Source organism: Neodiprion virginianus, chromosome 4 (genome assembly GCF_021901495.1).
Source record: "Neodiprion virginianus isolate iyNeoVirg1 chromosome 4, iyNeoVirg1.1, whole genome shotgun sequence".
Taxonomy (NCBI): Eukaryota; Metazoa; Arthropoda; class Insecta; order Hymenoptera; family Diprionidae; genus Neodiprion; species Neodiprion virginianus.
Genome location: NC_060880.1, coordinates 20486061 through 20504097, shown reverse-complemented (window position 1 = coordinate 20504097; position 18037 = coordinate 20486061). Strand labels below are relative to the sequence as shown.

General features: G+C 38.9%; 2 protein-coding genes across 2 annotated transcripts in view; one reads left to right on the top strand and one right to left on the bottom strand.

Annotated features, from left to right (window-relative positions):
• The first annotated feature begins 3141 nt into the window (after positions 1-3141).
• On the top strand, positions 3142-12697 carry LOC124303069 (uncharacterized). Its single transcript, XM_046759829.1, has 3 exons — positions 3142-3288; positions 11808-11991; positions 12109-12697. Exons 1-3 carry the CDS (start codon positions 3269-3271, stop codon positions 12292-12294), a joined length of 390 nt encoding a protein of 129 aa, XP_046615785.1. The 5' UTR covers positions 3142-3268; the 3' UTR covers positions 12295-12697.
• LOC124303066 (uncharacterized) overlaps positions 7507-18037 on the bottom strand; it is a 43649-nt gene continuing 33118 nt past the window's right edge. Inside the window, exons 7-8 of the mRNA XM_046759825.1 lie at positions 7823-7979; positions 7507-7634 (exon numbers count right to left, since the gene is read on the bottom strand). Coding sequence (XP_046615781.1) covers positions 7562-7634; positions 7823-7979 — 230 coding nt within the window. The 3' untranslated portion in view covers positions 7507-7561. The remainder of the gene's footprint in view (positions 7635-7822; positions 7980-18037) is intronic.

Here is an 18037-nt window from a genome sequence, read left to right as displayed (position 1 = left end):
CCACGGAAAAGACTTACTTTTGAATCTTCTCAATTCCCTGATTTATGTATATAAAAATTTAATCAAATTTTTCACGGATATATTTCCGTTGACAGCAGATGTATCGTCGTTATCGCAATTATAATTGAAAATTGAATAACAATGATGATAAACTTCAAAGCTTAGCGTAAATGAAAAGTTTTCAAAATACGTATAAGAAAACAAGAAGTAGAATACGATTGGAAGAAAAAATCGTTCCATGTCGTAAAATAAAACCAATCCTCGAAAGGATCGCGAGGAAAATTCTTTTTACCTGTAAATGTGTCTAGAATTCTGGAAAAGAAGCGTTGGAAGTACGAAAATATTTGAATGTGAGCAACTCAAGGCACTAATGTATGAAAAAAATTAGTGTTTCAGAGGAAAAATCTAGGTATACCTATCCACTATCAGCTTTGAAATTACAAAGAGTTGGCAGTACGAAACAAGAGAGCGGCAGGTGTCAAGTTTGTTAAATCGAATCGCAAAAGTCCCACGGGGGATTTAATGCAACATCCTGGACACTGGTCACTGGTCAGCGGACCAAGACACCGCAGAACTGACCGTAATATCGATCGTGGATCATGCAGTGTTGGTAGAGGGATGGAGCGACCGTTGTTGGGCGAAACGCTGCAAGTATATAGGATAGGCATCCGTACAACATTACACACAACCGAACAAGTCGAGGCGAGTAACCGTATTTGTAACTCCTTGTGTCCCACGCTCCGTGGCCTGCATGTAGTCTGCACCACAAGTGCAACTCTCTGGGAAATGAGCTTGGTCGGATCTCATGTCCCTTGGTCTTTGAAAGAAAAATACGAAGAATGAACAAAGAAGGAGAAAGTAGAGAGCGCGAGAAAACATCGAGAGTGTAAAACTGTACGTACAGTAATGTTCGTTAGTGCCTTGGACTTCCGGTTAATTTATTTATTTGCGATCGGAAACAAAGTGCGAGTCTCAATTCTACACAAATTGTGTGACAATTAATGACTGGCGGTGCAGCCGACGTGGAGAGAACGGGAGTCACTGTCACATAATTCCTGTAGAATTGAGACTCGCATTTTGTTTCCGATCGAAAACAAGTTAGCCGGAAGGTTGAGGCGTTGGCGAATATTACTGTAAGTGGTTTGATATTTTTTTTTAAATGAAAACTGAAACGAGTGTTATTTCTATAAAAATTTCATGTGTCTATGATCAACATATCGTTCGTTTCTCCTGCCACTTGCGTCGCAAATGAACTCTGTTTGGAAAAGAAACTCGTACCAGTTTTGATTCGAAAAAAATAGTGAGCCACTGGGAACCCATTAATGAATATTACTCTACCTACTTCTTAATTATGCATCGTTTCTTGTAATTCTATCTACGATATTTTTTAATTCTTTCGTATATTTTTTTTCATCCGTTCAATTTATTATATTTCTCCTAACTAAACTCTTTCGTTAATACACTCTTCCATAATTACAGCTCATCGATCAAATTGGTGACAAGTCTATTTTCTGTGACAGTGTTCAAGAAGCGTAAAAAAAAAAAAAAAAAAAAAAAAAATTCGAACAACCGTTAAAAATTTGCAACACCCAGAGAAAGCTACTGTAATCTTGACCTAGGACACGTATCGAACATGTTTCGCACCCGTAGTTATGTAGATGGATTCGTATGCACATAAATACGAGTACGTGCCGTATGACGAAGCCCGCGCGTACATCGAACGAATCTTGTTAAACTGCGAATGTCACTTTATACGACGCATGTGTTTCAAGGACGTCTCTACAGAGCTTATCTGTACACTATATAGGGTAAGAGGTACTTGATCCGTACGTAACGTGTGTTACATATTCGATCTTGTTATTGCATGCGAGGTGGATTTTACAGCTGGTGAATGGAACAGAATAGACATACAGATAGACGGATAGATAGATAGATGGATACGTAGAGAGATAGATCCTTTTTCCGCAAATTTCCCGTCTCATTATTTTAATCGTGATTTAAAGCAACTGAGACTTTTATACAGTATGCAATAAATTTTGCATCATTATATACTTTTACTCAACTGTAGAATAATTGAGGACATAACAACCCCTCCCTGAACTTTCTAATTACAAGTACATGATTGTGTTATATTTTTCAAAGTATTGAATGTTTTTAACGCATGATTTTGTATAATGTAGTAATTCTGTCGTTTGCACGAAGTCACGAATAGTTTTAAAAAATTGACGCAGCAAAAGTTGACGGGTGACCGAACTTAATTGATTTTCGAATTTTTCCATCAGCTTGTTTATTTTCGACGCGAGCTATCGCCTTCTGGATTCAAGATTTCCGCCGCCACCACTTTCTACAAAATAAACACCTGAGTTTCAGAAATGGCGGTATCTATGATTGAGGATTTACACAAACCCATTGAATCATTGACTTGCACACATTGAGCACATAAATAATACATATTGATAAGAAAAAGAAAATTTGTTTCTCGTCGCTCCTGACTTACAGGGTCGAAATATTTCGTCTTATAATTTCGACGTGTAGATGTAAGTTATGTTTAGAATCCACCCTGCTGTGGCTTAGGGGAGGGATAGTAGGTACGCAAGATAGTCGGAAGCGTGGTTGACGTCGTCGCCCTTGAGGTGGAGTTTTGACTGCAGTTCGTTATAATACAGCGGAGTTCTAATTCTGTCTTGGTTTCACCCGGTTCTCTCCCGAGGGAGACTCGCGGGCGAGAAACTATTATTAGTAAGTCCTGCAACACGTGTGTAGGTATACACAGAAGGGCTCAAACATCGACGATCATACGATGCATGGGTTTAGGTACCGCATGACGGAGAAGACGAACGAGTCACCGAAAACACACGTGCAACGTAACGCTGATAGCGTACACGACGCGCGAGTAACTATATACCTATACAACAAAGTGAAATGCAGAGGTGAAGATGAGGAGGAGGAAGAGGACGACACCTAAGTATAGAAAACCCGGCTGCAGCGCCCCTTGTATTCACTCGCTCCTAATTCGAAAACGCGCAAGCGCCGCTTTGACTTGACTTGAAGGAATAGACCCCGTTAAAGGTTAAAACAAAACGCAGCCGGTTGCACATTTAAACTATCTACCCATTCCTACATTTGACGAACAGTGCGCTCAACGCTCTTGAAGATCGCGTTCTCACATCGAAGACTCTCCGCGAAGTCCTTCCTCAGAGGTCTGAACTCGCCTCGTCCCCGGCTCCGGAAGAATACCGATCACCCCAAAAACTTCATCAACCTAGTAATGCTGGCGGCAAGACACAGGTGAGTGATGGTCTGACTTGACTAATTTCATAAACGTGCACTGCGCTTTCATGCATCGACAGTGGAACCAGTTTCATCACGTAGAAGAACTTGCGAGGACTTTTTGTGCTCTGGTCACGGAGGTTCGAACATTGCCAAAAGGCGCAGATTTCATACTCGCACCGAAAGAGAGAAAGAGAGATAGAGAGTGAGTGTGTGTGTTGTATAGAAAATGGGAACAATGTATACCGCACGTTGTGCACGATGTTACATTACGTTGGGTTGGGACGGAGAACATGTCGAGGTACGGTTACCTCATCCGGTGTCAACCTAAACCCGCACCCACTTTAAACCGACCACTTGAAGTAGAGTGCCCTGCCAGAATATACCTACGTGAATATCTTTTCCACATCTACTAGCGTTTCATGCGGGATTTAAACGGATTGAATTACGCGGACAGGTCCTTCCTGCAGCACCCTTTATGGTGCCCCATGAATCTACCGTGATGAGAAAAAGGAAAAAAAAATACTCACCCGGGATTTCGATGCACGATTCGGTGTTGCAGGTTTCATTGTAGAATTGGTAAATAAAAATACCGTCATCTTTTGACACCGGTATGCGGTATTCGAATGTGCGAGAAGCCCGAGTCAACATCTAAACAACGAATTGTCGTCGCACCGCGACGATACCTACTTGGCTCGAGAAGCAGAACTTGAACGCATAACAGAACCGTCAGTTGTTCGCGTGGGCAGAGATCCTAACCTGACTCAAATAGTTTCTCAGTGACCGATTTTTCGTTCCTCGCGATGACGTTTTAACACAAATACCCAGGCCGATATTTTATCACGGGAATTTGTAACTGTGATAGAAGAAATCTTGGGTTGTTTCACAATTTCAGGTTTGTCATGAAATCTAGTATACATGTATAAACCCTAACTCGTTGCATTTATCATACTCAACTTCAAAGTCGTTCTAACGAATTCCAAAATAATGACATCTCTTTCTTACCCTCTTCAATGTTTCGTTACAGCTTTTGAAAAAAAAGTGGAAAACAAAAAACAAACAACAAACTAGCAACCAAAGAATGGTGACCGGAGGTTTTATCGGCTCATCGGCCCGGGATCGCAAATATCGAAGCAGACCGAATACACCGTATAGGTAGAAATACATGAAGAGGTCTAAAAATATCCACTCTTAATCTCGGTGGCGCCGGTTCATTCGGCTGCCTGGTTCCCTTCTCTGCATCGCCACTTCCCTCCATCCCTCGTTACCTCTCTCTCTCTCACTCTCTCCCTCTCTCTGTCTTTCTCACTCTTCCTCTCTCTTTACCTCCTTCTGCATCACATGCAGCCTGCAACTGCTTTCTCGCCACTCTGGTGGACTGCAGAAGATGAAAAGTCGTTGACCCCTCTTTCGCTCCTTTCTTTCTCTTCGAGACCTTCCTTGGCCGATGATCGACTCGGCCAATTATGCTTGCGCTCATTTTGTAGATGCATTTTTTATCCTCCGAAGATTGATTCGTCAGATATTCTAAATCGTAGTGGTACGATGAACCTACTGCGAAGATAGAAGTAACCTCGGAAGCCGCGGAATATTCAAGTTTCTTCTACTGCGAGAAAACTACGCCTGGCGGCGGCGGCGAAACTAACTAAACGGGCGACAAATCTTATACGGCCGGACATATGATTCCGCGGGTGAAAAAAGGAAATTTCTTTACTTTTGCTTTTTTTTTTTCTTTCTTTTCATCCGCCAAGTCCTCGTGCGTCAATTGCCTTGCCTTGCGCGTGTATGTCAACACGCGAGAATATAATAGCTCCGTTTTTTTTAATTATCGAAGCGTGCCAAGTGGCGTAAGCAAAAGTTCGAGAAATTTCAGTAAATGTGCGTAAATATAAGCGACAAAAGCAGTTCGACGTTGAGTTGAAGAATTTTCTCTCCTGACATATATTTTCCCCCCGTAGGGTGCTATTATAATACAACCGTCTAGGCATTGCCATTGTTTTCGCGCGTCGGCGCAAAACGCATTAAATTATAATATTATAGTTGTTAAAACAGCCCGCGGAGTGCGTGTGCGTGTATATGTTTTGTGTTTACACTTATTGTCGCTGAGACACGCGAGTTGTGTACGTGAGTATATTTGTACAACAAAGAATTATTAGAGCCGCGGCACAGAAGTCAAGCTCAGCTTGCATTGTCCCATTGTTATCGCGGTTTGTACCCTGATGCGTGACGTCCAGCGAATCATTCTCGTCCTCCTCTATATTTTTATCTTCAATTTTAATTCGTCATTACCAGTGCAAGAATTCACGGGAGAAAAAACTCGACACTCTTGATGAAAAATTCCTCGCAATTATAATTGCATGCACACGTATGGCAAAAAGAAAGAAAGTAAACAAGGTACAAGGAAAAAAAATTCCCGAGTGAATCATCGACTCTAAATTTGTATATCTTTTTGGCACGTGATAATTATGCACGAGTTTAATATTCAAACGTATACATAAATTTTAACGACGAATTATGTATTCCCGTCATCCAGAATTAAAATCTGGACGACAAAAGAATACGGAAAATTGACGAACGAGAGAAAAACAGCCGTGTCTTTTCCGACCGCGCTGCATTCCGAGGGGGAAATAAGTCGAGATTTGAATGACACTATAATTTTTTAAGGTCAATTAATTTTAATTAATTCATGTCATTCAGCTTAATTTTTTTCGTTCAAATTAATTTTTTTTATCCAATTTGATTCATGTCAATTCACGAATACCAATTTTTTACTCGACATTTCTTGGTAATTGATTCTAATTCAAGTGTGTGTTCGAAAAATTTCAATTTATTCTTTTGTATTTTTTGTTCATTCAAATTGCTTTTTTTCAATTCAACTCAATTCTCTTTCATTTCAATTCAATTGTTTTTTTTCTCCGTTAACAGATGATTCCGACACGAATCCCAAACTAATTCAAATCAACTTGACTTAATTTCTCATAATTCAGATATTTCTCATTGTCAGTTAATTTTCATTGATTTAGTTATTTTGCATTAATTCAGTCGACTCTCGTTAATTCGGGTGAATTATAATTAATTCACAAGCCCATTGACAGATCATCTCAGTGAGTTATTTTCTCCTCGCTGCTTGCAGATTTCCCCTTGCGTATAGTAATTTGAAGAACAGCATACGACAGGACGTTGCTGCAGACTTGTAACGAAATCGTAAAATATCATCATATGAACTGAGTTTTTAAATCACATAGAAGTACAAAAAGGAAAAAAAAGAAAAAAAAGTAACATGTTTATTAACCTTCCTTCGTACATGCATAAAGGGGTACAAGATCGGGGGGCGCGGTGTGTTCACAGATGGATGGATTATAAAGGGTGCGGCATAAGATATAAATAGAGGAACCGCAGGGGAAGAAAAAGAGAAAAAGAAAATCAGAGAGTGAGGGAGAGAAAGAAAGTGGGGAGAGATAAGATCGAGGATCTGGCTTTCTTCCTTTATTTCATCCCTGCCGAGAATTGAATAGCAGTTATAATTGATGACGAATCGATTGCATAGCAAAAAAAAAAAAAAAAAAAAACAATATTTTCCAATCAATGATTATCTTCTGCGATCTTTATTCCTCTTTCAACCCTCTTCCGCAATCGATGGAAAACTATAAGGTAATTCCACAGTTGACAAGATTAGAATCATCGTACATACACGATTAACGTTGGCATCTTTTTTTGTGTTCTCTGTATTCGAAAAACTATTTCTCACAATCCACTGTCGATTTGAAAACATAAAAGAGAGGCCAAGACAAACGATGAAAATTCCACGGCGAAGATAAAATTTCTATGGAGGGTATAATTTATTTCTGCCTTGTGTATACATACGAGGATCTATTCTTGAAGCGGTTTTATCTGATTCTATATCGATATTGATCAAAGTGCGGCGATGAAAAATAAGAAGATGAAAAAGAAGAGGAAAAATTTTCTGAGAATGAACAATGAAACGAACAAAATGAAATTCCGCGGTATATACCTATATAGTATAGTTGAAAAATATTTCGAAAGGAATATTACGAATACAGTTGTAAGCGATCGGGGAAAGCAAAGAGTTTTCTCGTGTTAAAAAAAAGGATTCACCCACCAATCAGTTTTTTACATCGTACAAAGAATATCCGTTAAATAACCGTCTCGTGTGTAGATTTCAGTGCATTTCATCGTTCCCTCCTCCTCCTCCTCCTTTTCTCCATCTTTTCGTTACTTCTTTTTTTACCATAAGTATAGGGGCGATCCCCACCGAATAACCAGCAACGATTCACCGAAGCGAGCATGCGACGGATTTGTCTTTGAATGTGATTTCAAGGTACGGTGAGAACACAGTGCACGAGCTGCAGGAAGCAACAGTTGGTGAAAGATTTTCAGCATATGGTCGATACGTTCAGTTGCACGTAACTATACGTATGATTAACAACGCTATTTACGTCCGTGAAAAAGAATAAAAAGAAACCAATCACGGGCATTGATCGAAACGTGCGCTCCATTCGCCTATTATAATTAATTTACTCGAATTAATTACCGTCGTCGATTATATTGTCTCGTTAAGGTCATGTAGCCGAGCGTTCCTTGCCTGGCCGTGCGCCCAGCTGAACGTGAGTTCTCGTCTAGGGACCTCATTCTACTTCTCATTCTATCCGGAATTGCGCAAAGTATCTCAGCTGCGCACTTTTTGGCCCCTGAAATACGTGAAATTTGTAATAGCAACACGTGTCAAAAGATCACACAATTTTTTACGATTTTCGGGATATCGGTAACTTTCCTGAATTCCGCTGCAAACGAACGACGCACCGCCGAAATTTGACACCCTTTCTGTTCGTTTGTTTATTTAACAGAGGAAGAAAAAGGGTGAATTTACTCCGTATGTAAGGGTGGGAGTACTACATGACTTTAAACGGAAAAATCGAAACAAGGGATAAGCAGACTCGAATATACATATGTATAAAATAATGGTTTACAACTTGTTTATTTATTCGCTATCTAGAGCATTAATTCTCGTTAAGGAGAATAATTTCAAAGTATCGTACAATATAAACGTAAAATTGCAGATAAAATACTGAGAAAATAAAAATTACAGACATTTTCATGTTGACTTTGTTTCTTTCTCTTATACCATACGTGTTTCGTATTTTTCGATTTTTATACTCCTCGCACAGTCAGGAGTTATTCCAATACAAATGTTTGCAAATAAGTTTACCGTTACATAATCGCCTAAGCAGCATAATCAGTTCGCGATAAGATGTGGCGAGTTTCATCCTGTCCATGTGATTGCGGAGAAAAGAGGATCTGACTCATTGATATAGTGAGGCGGAAAAATAAAAACAAAAGCTACTCCAGCAACCGTCCTGAAAACGGTGTGCAAGCATAGAGCAAAAGCTTCGGCCAATTTTCCACTGTAAAAATTATTTCTGTAAATTTATTTATTTTCCAATGGTAAAAATACGACGAGATAAGCTAGTTTCTTCTAACTTTATAAAACGTTCGATGAAACTAAACGAAAATAAGTCATCCGACCTTCAGTGCTGTATATTTGCAACGACACAATTCGTATCGTTAAACGGTATTAAACTTTGGTATAAATCTCGGTACAAACGCTTTTCAAGCCGCCGTTTCTTCGCGTTTCGCGTAATAGATAAAAGCGATTTTGCGATTAATCGATTAATCGCAGAGCTCCGGTGTGTCATACCTATGTAATATCGGTGCACGGCGTTAATTATATGTATGTCCATACATGCATGAGGAGAACGTTCGGCGTGCAGCAGAGGCAGTCCGTAGATAAGCGTAAGCCGTTAAACAACTCCAGTCGTGAATTTCATTCCCCGCGACGCTGTGCACCTGACGGATTTGAGCTTTATAAGCTGCACACCCGCACAACCGTTTCTCGATTCCAGGACAGCTAATAAGTAAGTAATAAAGTGACCCCGATCAATTATTGAAACGTGCAGAATCGTCCCTTCGGTCATTTTTTTCCCTCTTGATTGCGTTGTTGCGTCAAAATTTGATGTACCGGAAGTAAGTTAAATTTAATCGTAAACTGTTCCCTGTACGAAAATCGGAACAAGATTTTTTTTAAGTGTTTGACTCGTTCGAAATCCTGCGGTAAAACACAGGACATAGAATATGATAACTCAGCCAATGTCATTGTGAGAATTCCGACAGAAATATGGGGACTTTAACGAGATCCGCAAGTGCATGGGTGAGCAAAGTGTGTTGGGGTAAATTTAAACTTCGTTATATTGGATACAAAATAAATTTAGTCATAATTATACTCAACTTGCTGCAAAACACTTATACTGCAATTTTAGTATCCTCAACCTTGTATTACGAACGTCAGCTTACAACAATATTTCGAAATTTGATGTATTTTTATGTACCCTACCGATAAAATGAAAGAAGAAAAAAAACAAAATGCAGCAGTGCACGACAAAGATGTTTTTTGCACGATTTTTACAAAAACCTGTACGTAGAATAATTCTTTCCAGATTACAACGCTATTTACGATAGGTATTAATGTGAGACTTCCAGCTGTGTTATACCTACGATATACAGCAATCCTTATTTATCCCGATATTTGTGACATTCTGCTGCCTTTCTTTTTTTTTTCTTTTTTTTTTTTTTTTTTTTTTTTTTTTAATCAACCCAGCTCAACCTGTGGTCCCTGAAACATGCGTCAATTCGTGATTCGTATCATTATTACACGCATCCGTACTGTGATAACCTGAATGAGTATGAATACAGGTATAAGAAAAATGACAGTGCGCGCGCAGGATGATCCACCCCCGTGTACGCGTAGCGCACCCTTGGAAACAAATGGTTTGTATCGATTTCAGGGGTGTAACAGAGGCTCGCAACCATGTTCGAGGAGAGTCGACAGGGCGAATCAGTCCGTTTCTCGCGAATATCGCGTAGCAATAAAGAGTTGCTTTCTATTATCAAAAGCAGAGAGCGGAGAGTTTCGTCGGGAATTCGCAACCCTCGCACACGATTTTCATCAATAATCACGATGGACGAGAATTTTTGAAACGAAGATAATCGGTGTTCGGGAACAAAATAAAAAGAGAATTAATCGAGAGAAAGAGATGGTGAACTTTTAAAAGAGAAGGAGAGAGAGAGAAAGATGAAGTGAATAAATAATAAACATTTTTCTTCGGTTGAACAAGGAGGCTGAAGATAAAATAAATCGAAATAAAAAGTTTATGAATAAGTAAACGCGATTGCTGTGCAACAATTATTACAATTTCTGGATAAATTTACACACAAGCACAGGCCATTGAGGTAAGATGCAGCTGGTATGATTTAACCTGGCCGATAACCCTCAATTATTAGTCAGTACAAAGAGGTGATATTTTTTTCTTTCTAAATTAACTTATTTTGTCGTGAACAAAAATTTTTAGCACGAAGGAAAACTTTTTCTAAACATTTAATAGTTTTTGTACAAAACTAGTTACAGCTGCAGTTTTTTTCGCTGATAAAAGTAGTGAAGTAGAAAGAAAACAAAGCCGTTACACGTGTGTTTGATACACAACGAGGGTCTCAGTTTCCGCAGATAAGAATTTTCGAAAATGCGGAACAAACACGGAAACCTGCAACTCTGCAGAGCGGGACGATAAGACGAATAGACGCATCTGCCATATTATAAACAGCATTATATATATATAATTCATTGATACAAAGCGAAGCCTGTATTATACTATGATAAAGAAATTGCCATAATCTTTATTACTGTTATAATTTTATTGTCTGACAGTAAAATAAAAAAAAAATAACGAGCGTGCAAAGATACAAAAATTTTGATGGTGCATGGATGTGTACGAATAATAACTAACCGCATTGATCGCGTCAAAACGCTTTGTAATATATTTTCTGCGGAAGCAGGTGCAGATGCCTTTCTTTTTCTCTCTTTGCTCTCATTTTCTCCCCAGCGTCTGTACAAATGTGCGCATGAGCACAAGAAAAACACGCGTCTGTGTAAATTTGATATTTGTTACCGCTTGAGTATAACGAATAAGCGGAAATTAATTGCAAAACAAAATAAAAGAAAAAAACACTTCTTGTACGTATACAAAAATTCGTGAACATGAAAATCTGGTTTTCAGGAAAAAAAAAAATTTCTTCTACCTCTACAAAAATCGTCGAGACGCGCTGTTCGATTCGTCGATTAATAATTTTAGACGCCAAGCTCGCGTCCGAAAAGCGCGATGGCTCAAATTACGTCGGACCTTTGCTTTGAAACGGATCCGCTGCGCGCATCGTATTGGCTTCTATAATTCCAGAGGGCAAACTGTACAAATTGTATTAAAATACGACAGCACGAGCATAAGAAGATGGAAGAATCCTCTTACGATAAATCTTCTTCCGAAAACTGTGTAATAATTCTCAAGTTTCGGTTTCTGACGAACGGAAAGAGAAAAAGAAAAGGAAAAAAAAATAAATAAATAAATAAAAAATTGCAAGAAAAGTGATCAAAATTTACAGTACAAGAGAAGGGAAACTTGAACTTTTTTCAGAGCCCGCCTTGCGATGCAGGAGGGAGATCTCGCAGTCAGGCGAACGGAAGCGAAAAGAGTGGCGAGACGACTTTTTCAGGACGAGGGAAGCTCGGGGCAGGATGCGCAGGATCGTCGGAAGACAGGCGTCGACGATAACCTGACGAACCGTCTGTCCGAGGAAGGGCGAAAGAGTTTAGCGGAGGTGCGCTGCATATATATTCACTGTTTAATCTTCGTTATTTTACGTCGTTATAATTCGTTCAGTTCTTTCGAGTGTAGGATAGGTATAGTAACGATAATTTGAAATTGACTGCCGCAGGCTGAGAAGAGGTGGAACTTTGATTTCACCAACGAAAGACCGTTGGAGGGTAAATACGCATGGGTGAAGGTCGGCGAGGGTGAGGGGGACAAGGACTTTGAATCACTGGCGGAGAAAGGGACCGAAGAATTAAAAGATAATACAGAGACTGAGCGGAATGGGGGAGTTGATAATGATGATAATTAGCTATAGTCTTCAGGTACATTACCAAGTGCATAAATATATTTAAATCTTATACGGAGAAAAGAAGAGAAGAGAGAGAAAAGGCAATGCTATGTTATAAGTAATTATTAGATAATATTTTATACCTGTGGGTATGAATGGTCGAATATTAATTCGAATGAAACGAAAAGAAGAGAAAATGCAGAGGAAATACTGCTTGTTGAAGAAAATTGTAAATGCATTCTATACCAAAAATCTACTACGCATAACGTGCAATTACGAAGCAAAATTCACGCCAGTAGAGATATTAGTCACGATTCATTATATCGTACGTGTAATATTATTAATTTTTATTATTATTTTTTTTTATCTGATTGATACGATTTTTTAGTCATTTATATATTTATTTATTTCTTGTTTAAATAATGAAAAACAAAAAAGAAACCTCCAACCGTTCGCCAATAAAAATTGCGTAACGTCATACGTGATCGGCATAAGGAGACTTTTGATAATTTTATATATACATATAGTATAAAAATTTTAATTATTGTCATAATATATAACATACTTGATAAGATTTTATAAATAGCATTCGTGATGATAATGATATTGCCTCGAAATATGTACAGCAACAATAACAATAATAATGTGATAATACACGTATCTTTTCATTTTGAAAGATTTCAGTACACACATGTTATTCTTGTTGTCATATTATTTATTAAATGTTTTTTCTACACTCCAATCCCCCCCCCCCCCCCCCCCCCACCCGTGTTAACGATATTCTCATTAAGGGAAAAAATCTAGCCTCTATCATTTACTCTCTCAACGATTCTTACACACTGTCCCACAAATATTCTCCTAATCCTCCGTTATCTCTATTACCTTCTCAGATGCATCCTGCTGTTTAAAATCTCTCGTATACCCGCATAACGAAGGTTCGTGCAAAGTTAGCTGTTTGGCCATACAACAAGGGTCGCCTTTTATTACCCAAAGTAAACCAGGCTGGGTATATAAATAATTTCTTATGTACACATCGGTGAACAGGTAGCTGTCTCTTTCCTGTAATACTCGGACACAAGAAATTTACTGACAGGTACGTATACCTGAGGCTTTACAGAGATCCTCGAAGTACGGGTTTCTAAATTTAAATTTCGCACCTCCGTTCACCGCCTATTCTAAGCCTGCGAAACTCAACGAACCAAACCGAAGCTATACATTTCCATTCCTAAATAACCATGGGACCTAACACTTTTCTCTGACAACTATTATAAGATTATCATGTACGTGCAATCAACTTGTTTTACAGATTATATAGAAACGCTGGTAATCGAGCTGAAGTGCACGAACAACTTTCACCAGGATTTGCGATTCGTGCAAGTGTAATTGCATCGATTGATTATACGCGGTTTTTTCAATATACGAATAATGAACGACAGATCCTCGCAAATTCCGTAATTCGATAAATCGTTCAAACTGTTTAGAATAATTACATACACTTTTAACTCCTTCCGCTTTTGTTCTCAATTTTTCAATCACGCGGTTATAATTATTATATTATTATTATTATCACCCTATAAATAAACTTGTCGGAATACGTGAAGTATAAATATAAAATTTGGTACCCGATTATCGAGAATGAGTTTTTCTGAATAGAAAAACGATGAAAAAAACTTGGCCTGCAAAGCACGTATAACTATTGTTATTATTGTTATTCCATTCCAGTCAACAAATTCGTGCGCATCATGAATATTATATGTTTATATAACGTGTATTTATCCCTGTTATACTAGGTACAGGCGACACGCTGTCTGGCTTCAGCGATGCAGAGAGAGAGAGAGAGAGCGCCGACCATACACCATGCGGCTATAAAGGTCGTAAGTTCTCACTTTCAGATAACATCGCACGGCGATAGAGTGTTGATCCAAGAGATTCGATACCCTCTCTATTCTTTTTCTTCTCATTTTCCCCCTTTCGTTTTCTCTTTCCCTTTCTTTCCTTCCCTTATTCCGAATCTAGGTATTAACACGTACGATTATAGTTATTTAAAATAGATATTACGAAAAGATTCTCCAATATCCTGTTACGTATACGAAGTGTCTCAAATTATAACAGGATACTTCAAACAAAAGTATAATAAATGTATCAGGAACAACTATCTTCAAATTTGAATATTTCAAGTAAAAATATCACATTTTTTGTTCATCTCGATTAATTTAGTTCATTTCCTATTTTCTATTCACTTTCTTCCGTTCACCCTGCGATTATTACTATTGTTATTACTATTACTATTATTATTATTATTATCACTATTGTGTGATTACTATTTTTTATTGTTTACCAATCTCCTGGTTATTATTAACATCTTTCAATTTTGGTAGTAGTTCGTCGATTTGTTCGTTCGTCGATTCAGTTGACTAAACGCGAGTTATGCGAAAGGCGCGGCCCAGTTCTCACGTGCAGCTGATGATAATGATAATGGTGATGATGATGATAATAATGAACACATGCTTGTACACGCGTCTGCCGTTCGTATGTATATAAATGAATGAATGATGCAGTCCGGTGAGTGTTTTGCAGCAATACATGTATGTGTGTGTATGTGTATGTATATATATGGGTCATTCCACCAATTATTGAGTGAAATTGTGGCGGGGGGTCTGAACTTTACATAACAAAAAATTTTATTGAAAAGTACATAACAAAGAGAGCTTTCGTGATTTTTTTTCCCTTTCGAAGTATCGAAGTATCATGAAAGCTCTCTTTGTTAAGTACTTTTCAATAAAATTTTTTGTTATGTAAAGTTCCGACCCCCGGCACAACTTCACTCAATAATTCGTGGAATGACCCATATATACATAGTCGCTTCTCAACTCATTCTCTCTCTTTCTCGCTTTATCTCTCTCTAGAATGCAATTTAATAGGTATACTGGATACCTGTGCGACCGATCGATGCATCAATTCATTGTGACACGACATCGAATCAATATCGTACGTATCACAGGCGTTAATGTATTGCTTATTGTACATACCTTTATTAATAGAATATTACAGGTATATACGTCTTCATCGATCAATCCAATTGTAAGGGAAATAATCAGTTTTTATTCCTGATGAGGAAGAGCAGTGCAGAGGAAGAGAAGAAAAGACATAATATAACGCATAATTGTATCCCCATCTACCGCAGTTTTACAAAGTTTCCCACGAAAATCATGTTGTAGGTAATGTGAAAAAATAGAAAACAAACCCCCGCATGTTCGACTTGTAAATTATGCGACTTTTCTTATCGCCAAGTTGTTCTAAATTAAAAGTTGTATTCTACCGTCTTTCATTAGCCGATAGATATCGTTAATTATAGTAGTTTGAATGTTTCGTGCAATTTGTGACAGGCATGTTTCAATATTAAACAAGTTTTACAACACATTAATTCCGTCATAATTGCGCTCATCAGTTTCCATTCTCCATCTTTCTCTCTCTCCTTCTCCCTCGCCTCGTGGCGCAGTATCGATAACGGTGTTCGAACGCTTCGCGCCTCAAAAAGCGAGGCGATAAGAGCGCCGACAGCGGCCGCGGCTCGAACTAAACGTCGATGCCGCGCGGTGGCGCGTCGATCGCAGCGCAGCCATCGCCATCGGATCTCGTTGCGTAGCAGCGAGGCGGGCAAGGCGAGGCGGGAATCGTCGATTGGAGCTGTTGGAGCTGGCAATAGATAATTAGAGAACTTACGTTGGACTCTCGCGAGGTTAAAGACGGCGACACGACAGCGCTGCACGGCAGAAGGCACTCGTTCCGTCACTGATACTTGTTTACGTCGAGAGTCGCGTTAGGAATGAAACGAGGCGACCTTGAAACGAACGCGAATCGAGGCTGATGAATGAAAAGGGAGTATTCGCAGTACACGTTAGACCGTAAATTCTTGCCGGGGAATGTTCCGATATTATTGAAAATTACGCGAGCGTTATTTCAGTCACGATTTTTTTTAAATATATATTTGTACCTCTTCAAAACGATAAATATTACACGTATGTAACCTGCGCGTGATTGTATAAATATGGGTGTACACATACCGTGTTACGCCGAATCGTCACGAGGTTACGCACAGTTAATAAAATTATATTCACGGCACACGCGGTTTTGAAAAAGGTGGATAGTGAAGGAACCAAAATATAATGCAAGATGTGAAGACATTGGCGGAGTAAAAACGTTCACAACAATTTTCGTAATGATATTGGTATTTTTTCTTTGATTCGCAAATTTCTGTAATGACTTTTCCAAAAAGAGAAATGTCTTCGCATATTTACATTTCGGCATGTACATTAGGTATCTGCAAAATTCAATACAGCAAATTAACGCTGAATTACTCATATGTGAAAAATTATAAACCAAACAAAATGTGCGGCAAAATTCTTGCATGTTATGTAAATACAGCAAATTGGAAGCCATGTTATGTAATATTATTTATGTACCAAGTATCAACGAACCGAAAACTTTCAGTATGTATATTATACATAGGTATATGATTGTACATAGACGGGTAGGCATGAATAAAACAAAACTTAGCCCCCGCAATTCTCAGATTGCGATTTCATCTCGAATTTAACGCACACACCCGGTGTTTGACGGCAGCGATCTTTCCTTATAATCTGTTTTTCTATTTCTCTAACATCGCGCGTCGCAGCAGCTGCCTAATAAAATTATACACAAACAAAGTTACCTATATAATCAGCGATTGGAATCGCGAGATTTTCTGCCGAGCGTCGCATAGGTTAAAGAGGTCTCCAAAACCGTTAAAAAATCGTCTATTTTTTCTCCTTAAAACCCTATACACGTCGATACGTATTTGTTTTTTCTTCTTCGCCGAAAATCTTGGACTCAAGCTTTAAACATCGAACGATCAAAATTATATCTATCGGATAGAACTTGTATCTATTTTACATACATGTAATACGGTTAATACAGTTTACAACGTTCGAAAGGAGGCACGGGAATTCCGATTGCCGTAAATGTCTCATCAATCTTGGTTTACGTATTACAATATGAACATATGTGAATCTTGTATACATAATGAATCGGAATCTTGGAGTGAAATGAACGATTCAACTCTGTCTTATTTTCACGATATTTTTTCCTTAATTTTGTATCTGGACTTGAATCGTACACAATATTCTCAAAAAGCTGTACATAAGAAATAGAAGAATTTCAATCCTTTCCGCAATTATCGAGCCTGATTCAAATATCCCGCTCTTTTCTTCGCGATCTCTCCGCCTCAATTACCGCTATCAAGCTGCACTCTCGCAGTGCAAAGTGTACACGCACGTATATACGCTTCTGCGTACGTACATTTATACATACCTATATGTCAGGATGAGATACGTGCACGCCGTACAGCGTCGCGTTGTGATATACGAAAACGCGTGTGTAACAAATGCGTACACGCATACACGCATACGAAACTCGTATCATGCCCATACGATCTGCGTGCGCATGGTCAACGGTTACAGGTTAATATCGCGAAGCCCCACCACGTCTGACCAAAAAGCGCGATGGTGGGGGTGGAAAAGATGCGGCAGAACGGTGGAGGGGCCGCGAGTCCCGCCCGCAGTCCTTCAGACGATTGAGGAATTAGGAAAAACCGCCGTCGACGACTTCGTGCATCACATGGATAATGATCGACCTCTGCCAACGCGTTGCCAGGCCAAGGGACGCGTACGTTAACCTAGACGAGAAAATGTGCGGTTGAATTTTTGGCGCAGAAAAACCCGGCTGA

What these genes read in the sequence shown, in the direction of transcription:
- LOC124303069 (XM_046759829.1), top strand. Translation starts at nt 3,269, where the DNA reads ATGCTGGCGGCAAGACACAG. An exon ending in ATGCTGGCGGCAAGACACAG is followed by an intron (nt 3,289 to 11,807) that starts GTGAGTGATGGT and finishes AACTTTTTTCAG; the next exon opens with AGCCCGCCTTGCGATGCAGG. An exon ending in GGCGAAAGAGTTTAGCGGAG is followed by an intron (nt 11,992 to 12,108) that starts GTGCGCTGCATA and finishes TGACTGCCGCAG; the next exon opens with GCTGAGAAGAGGTGGAACTT.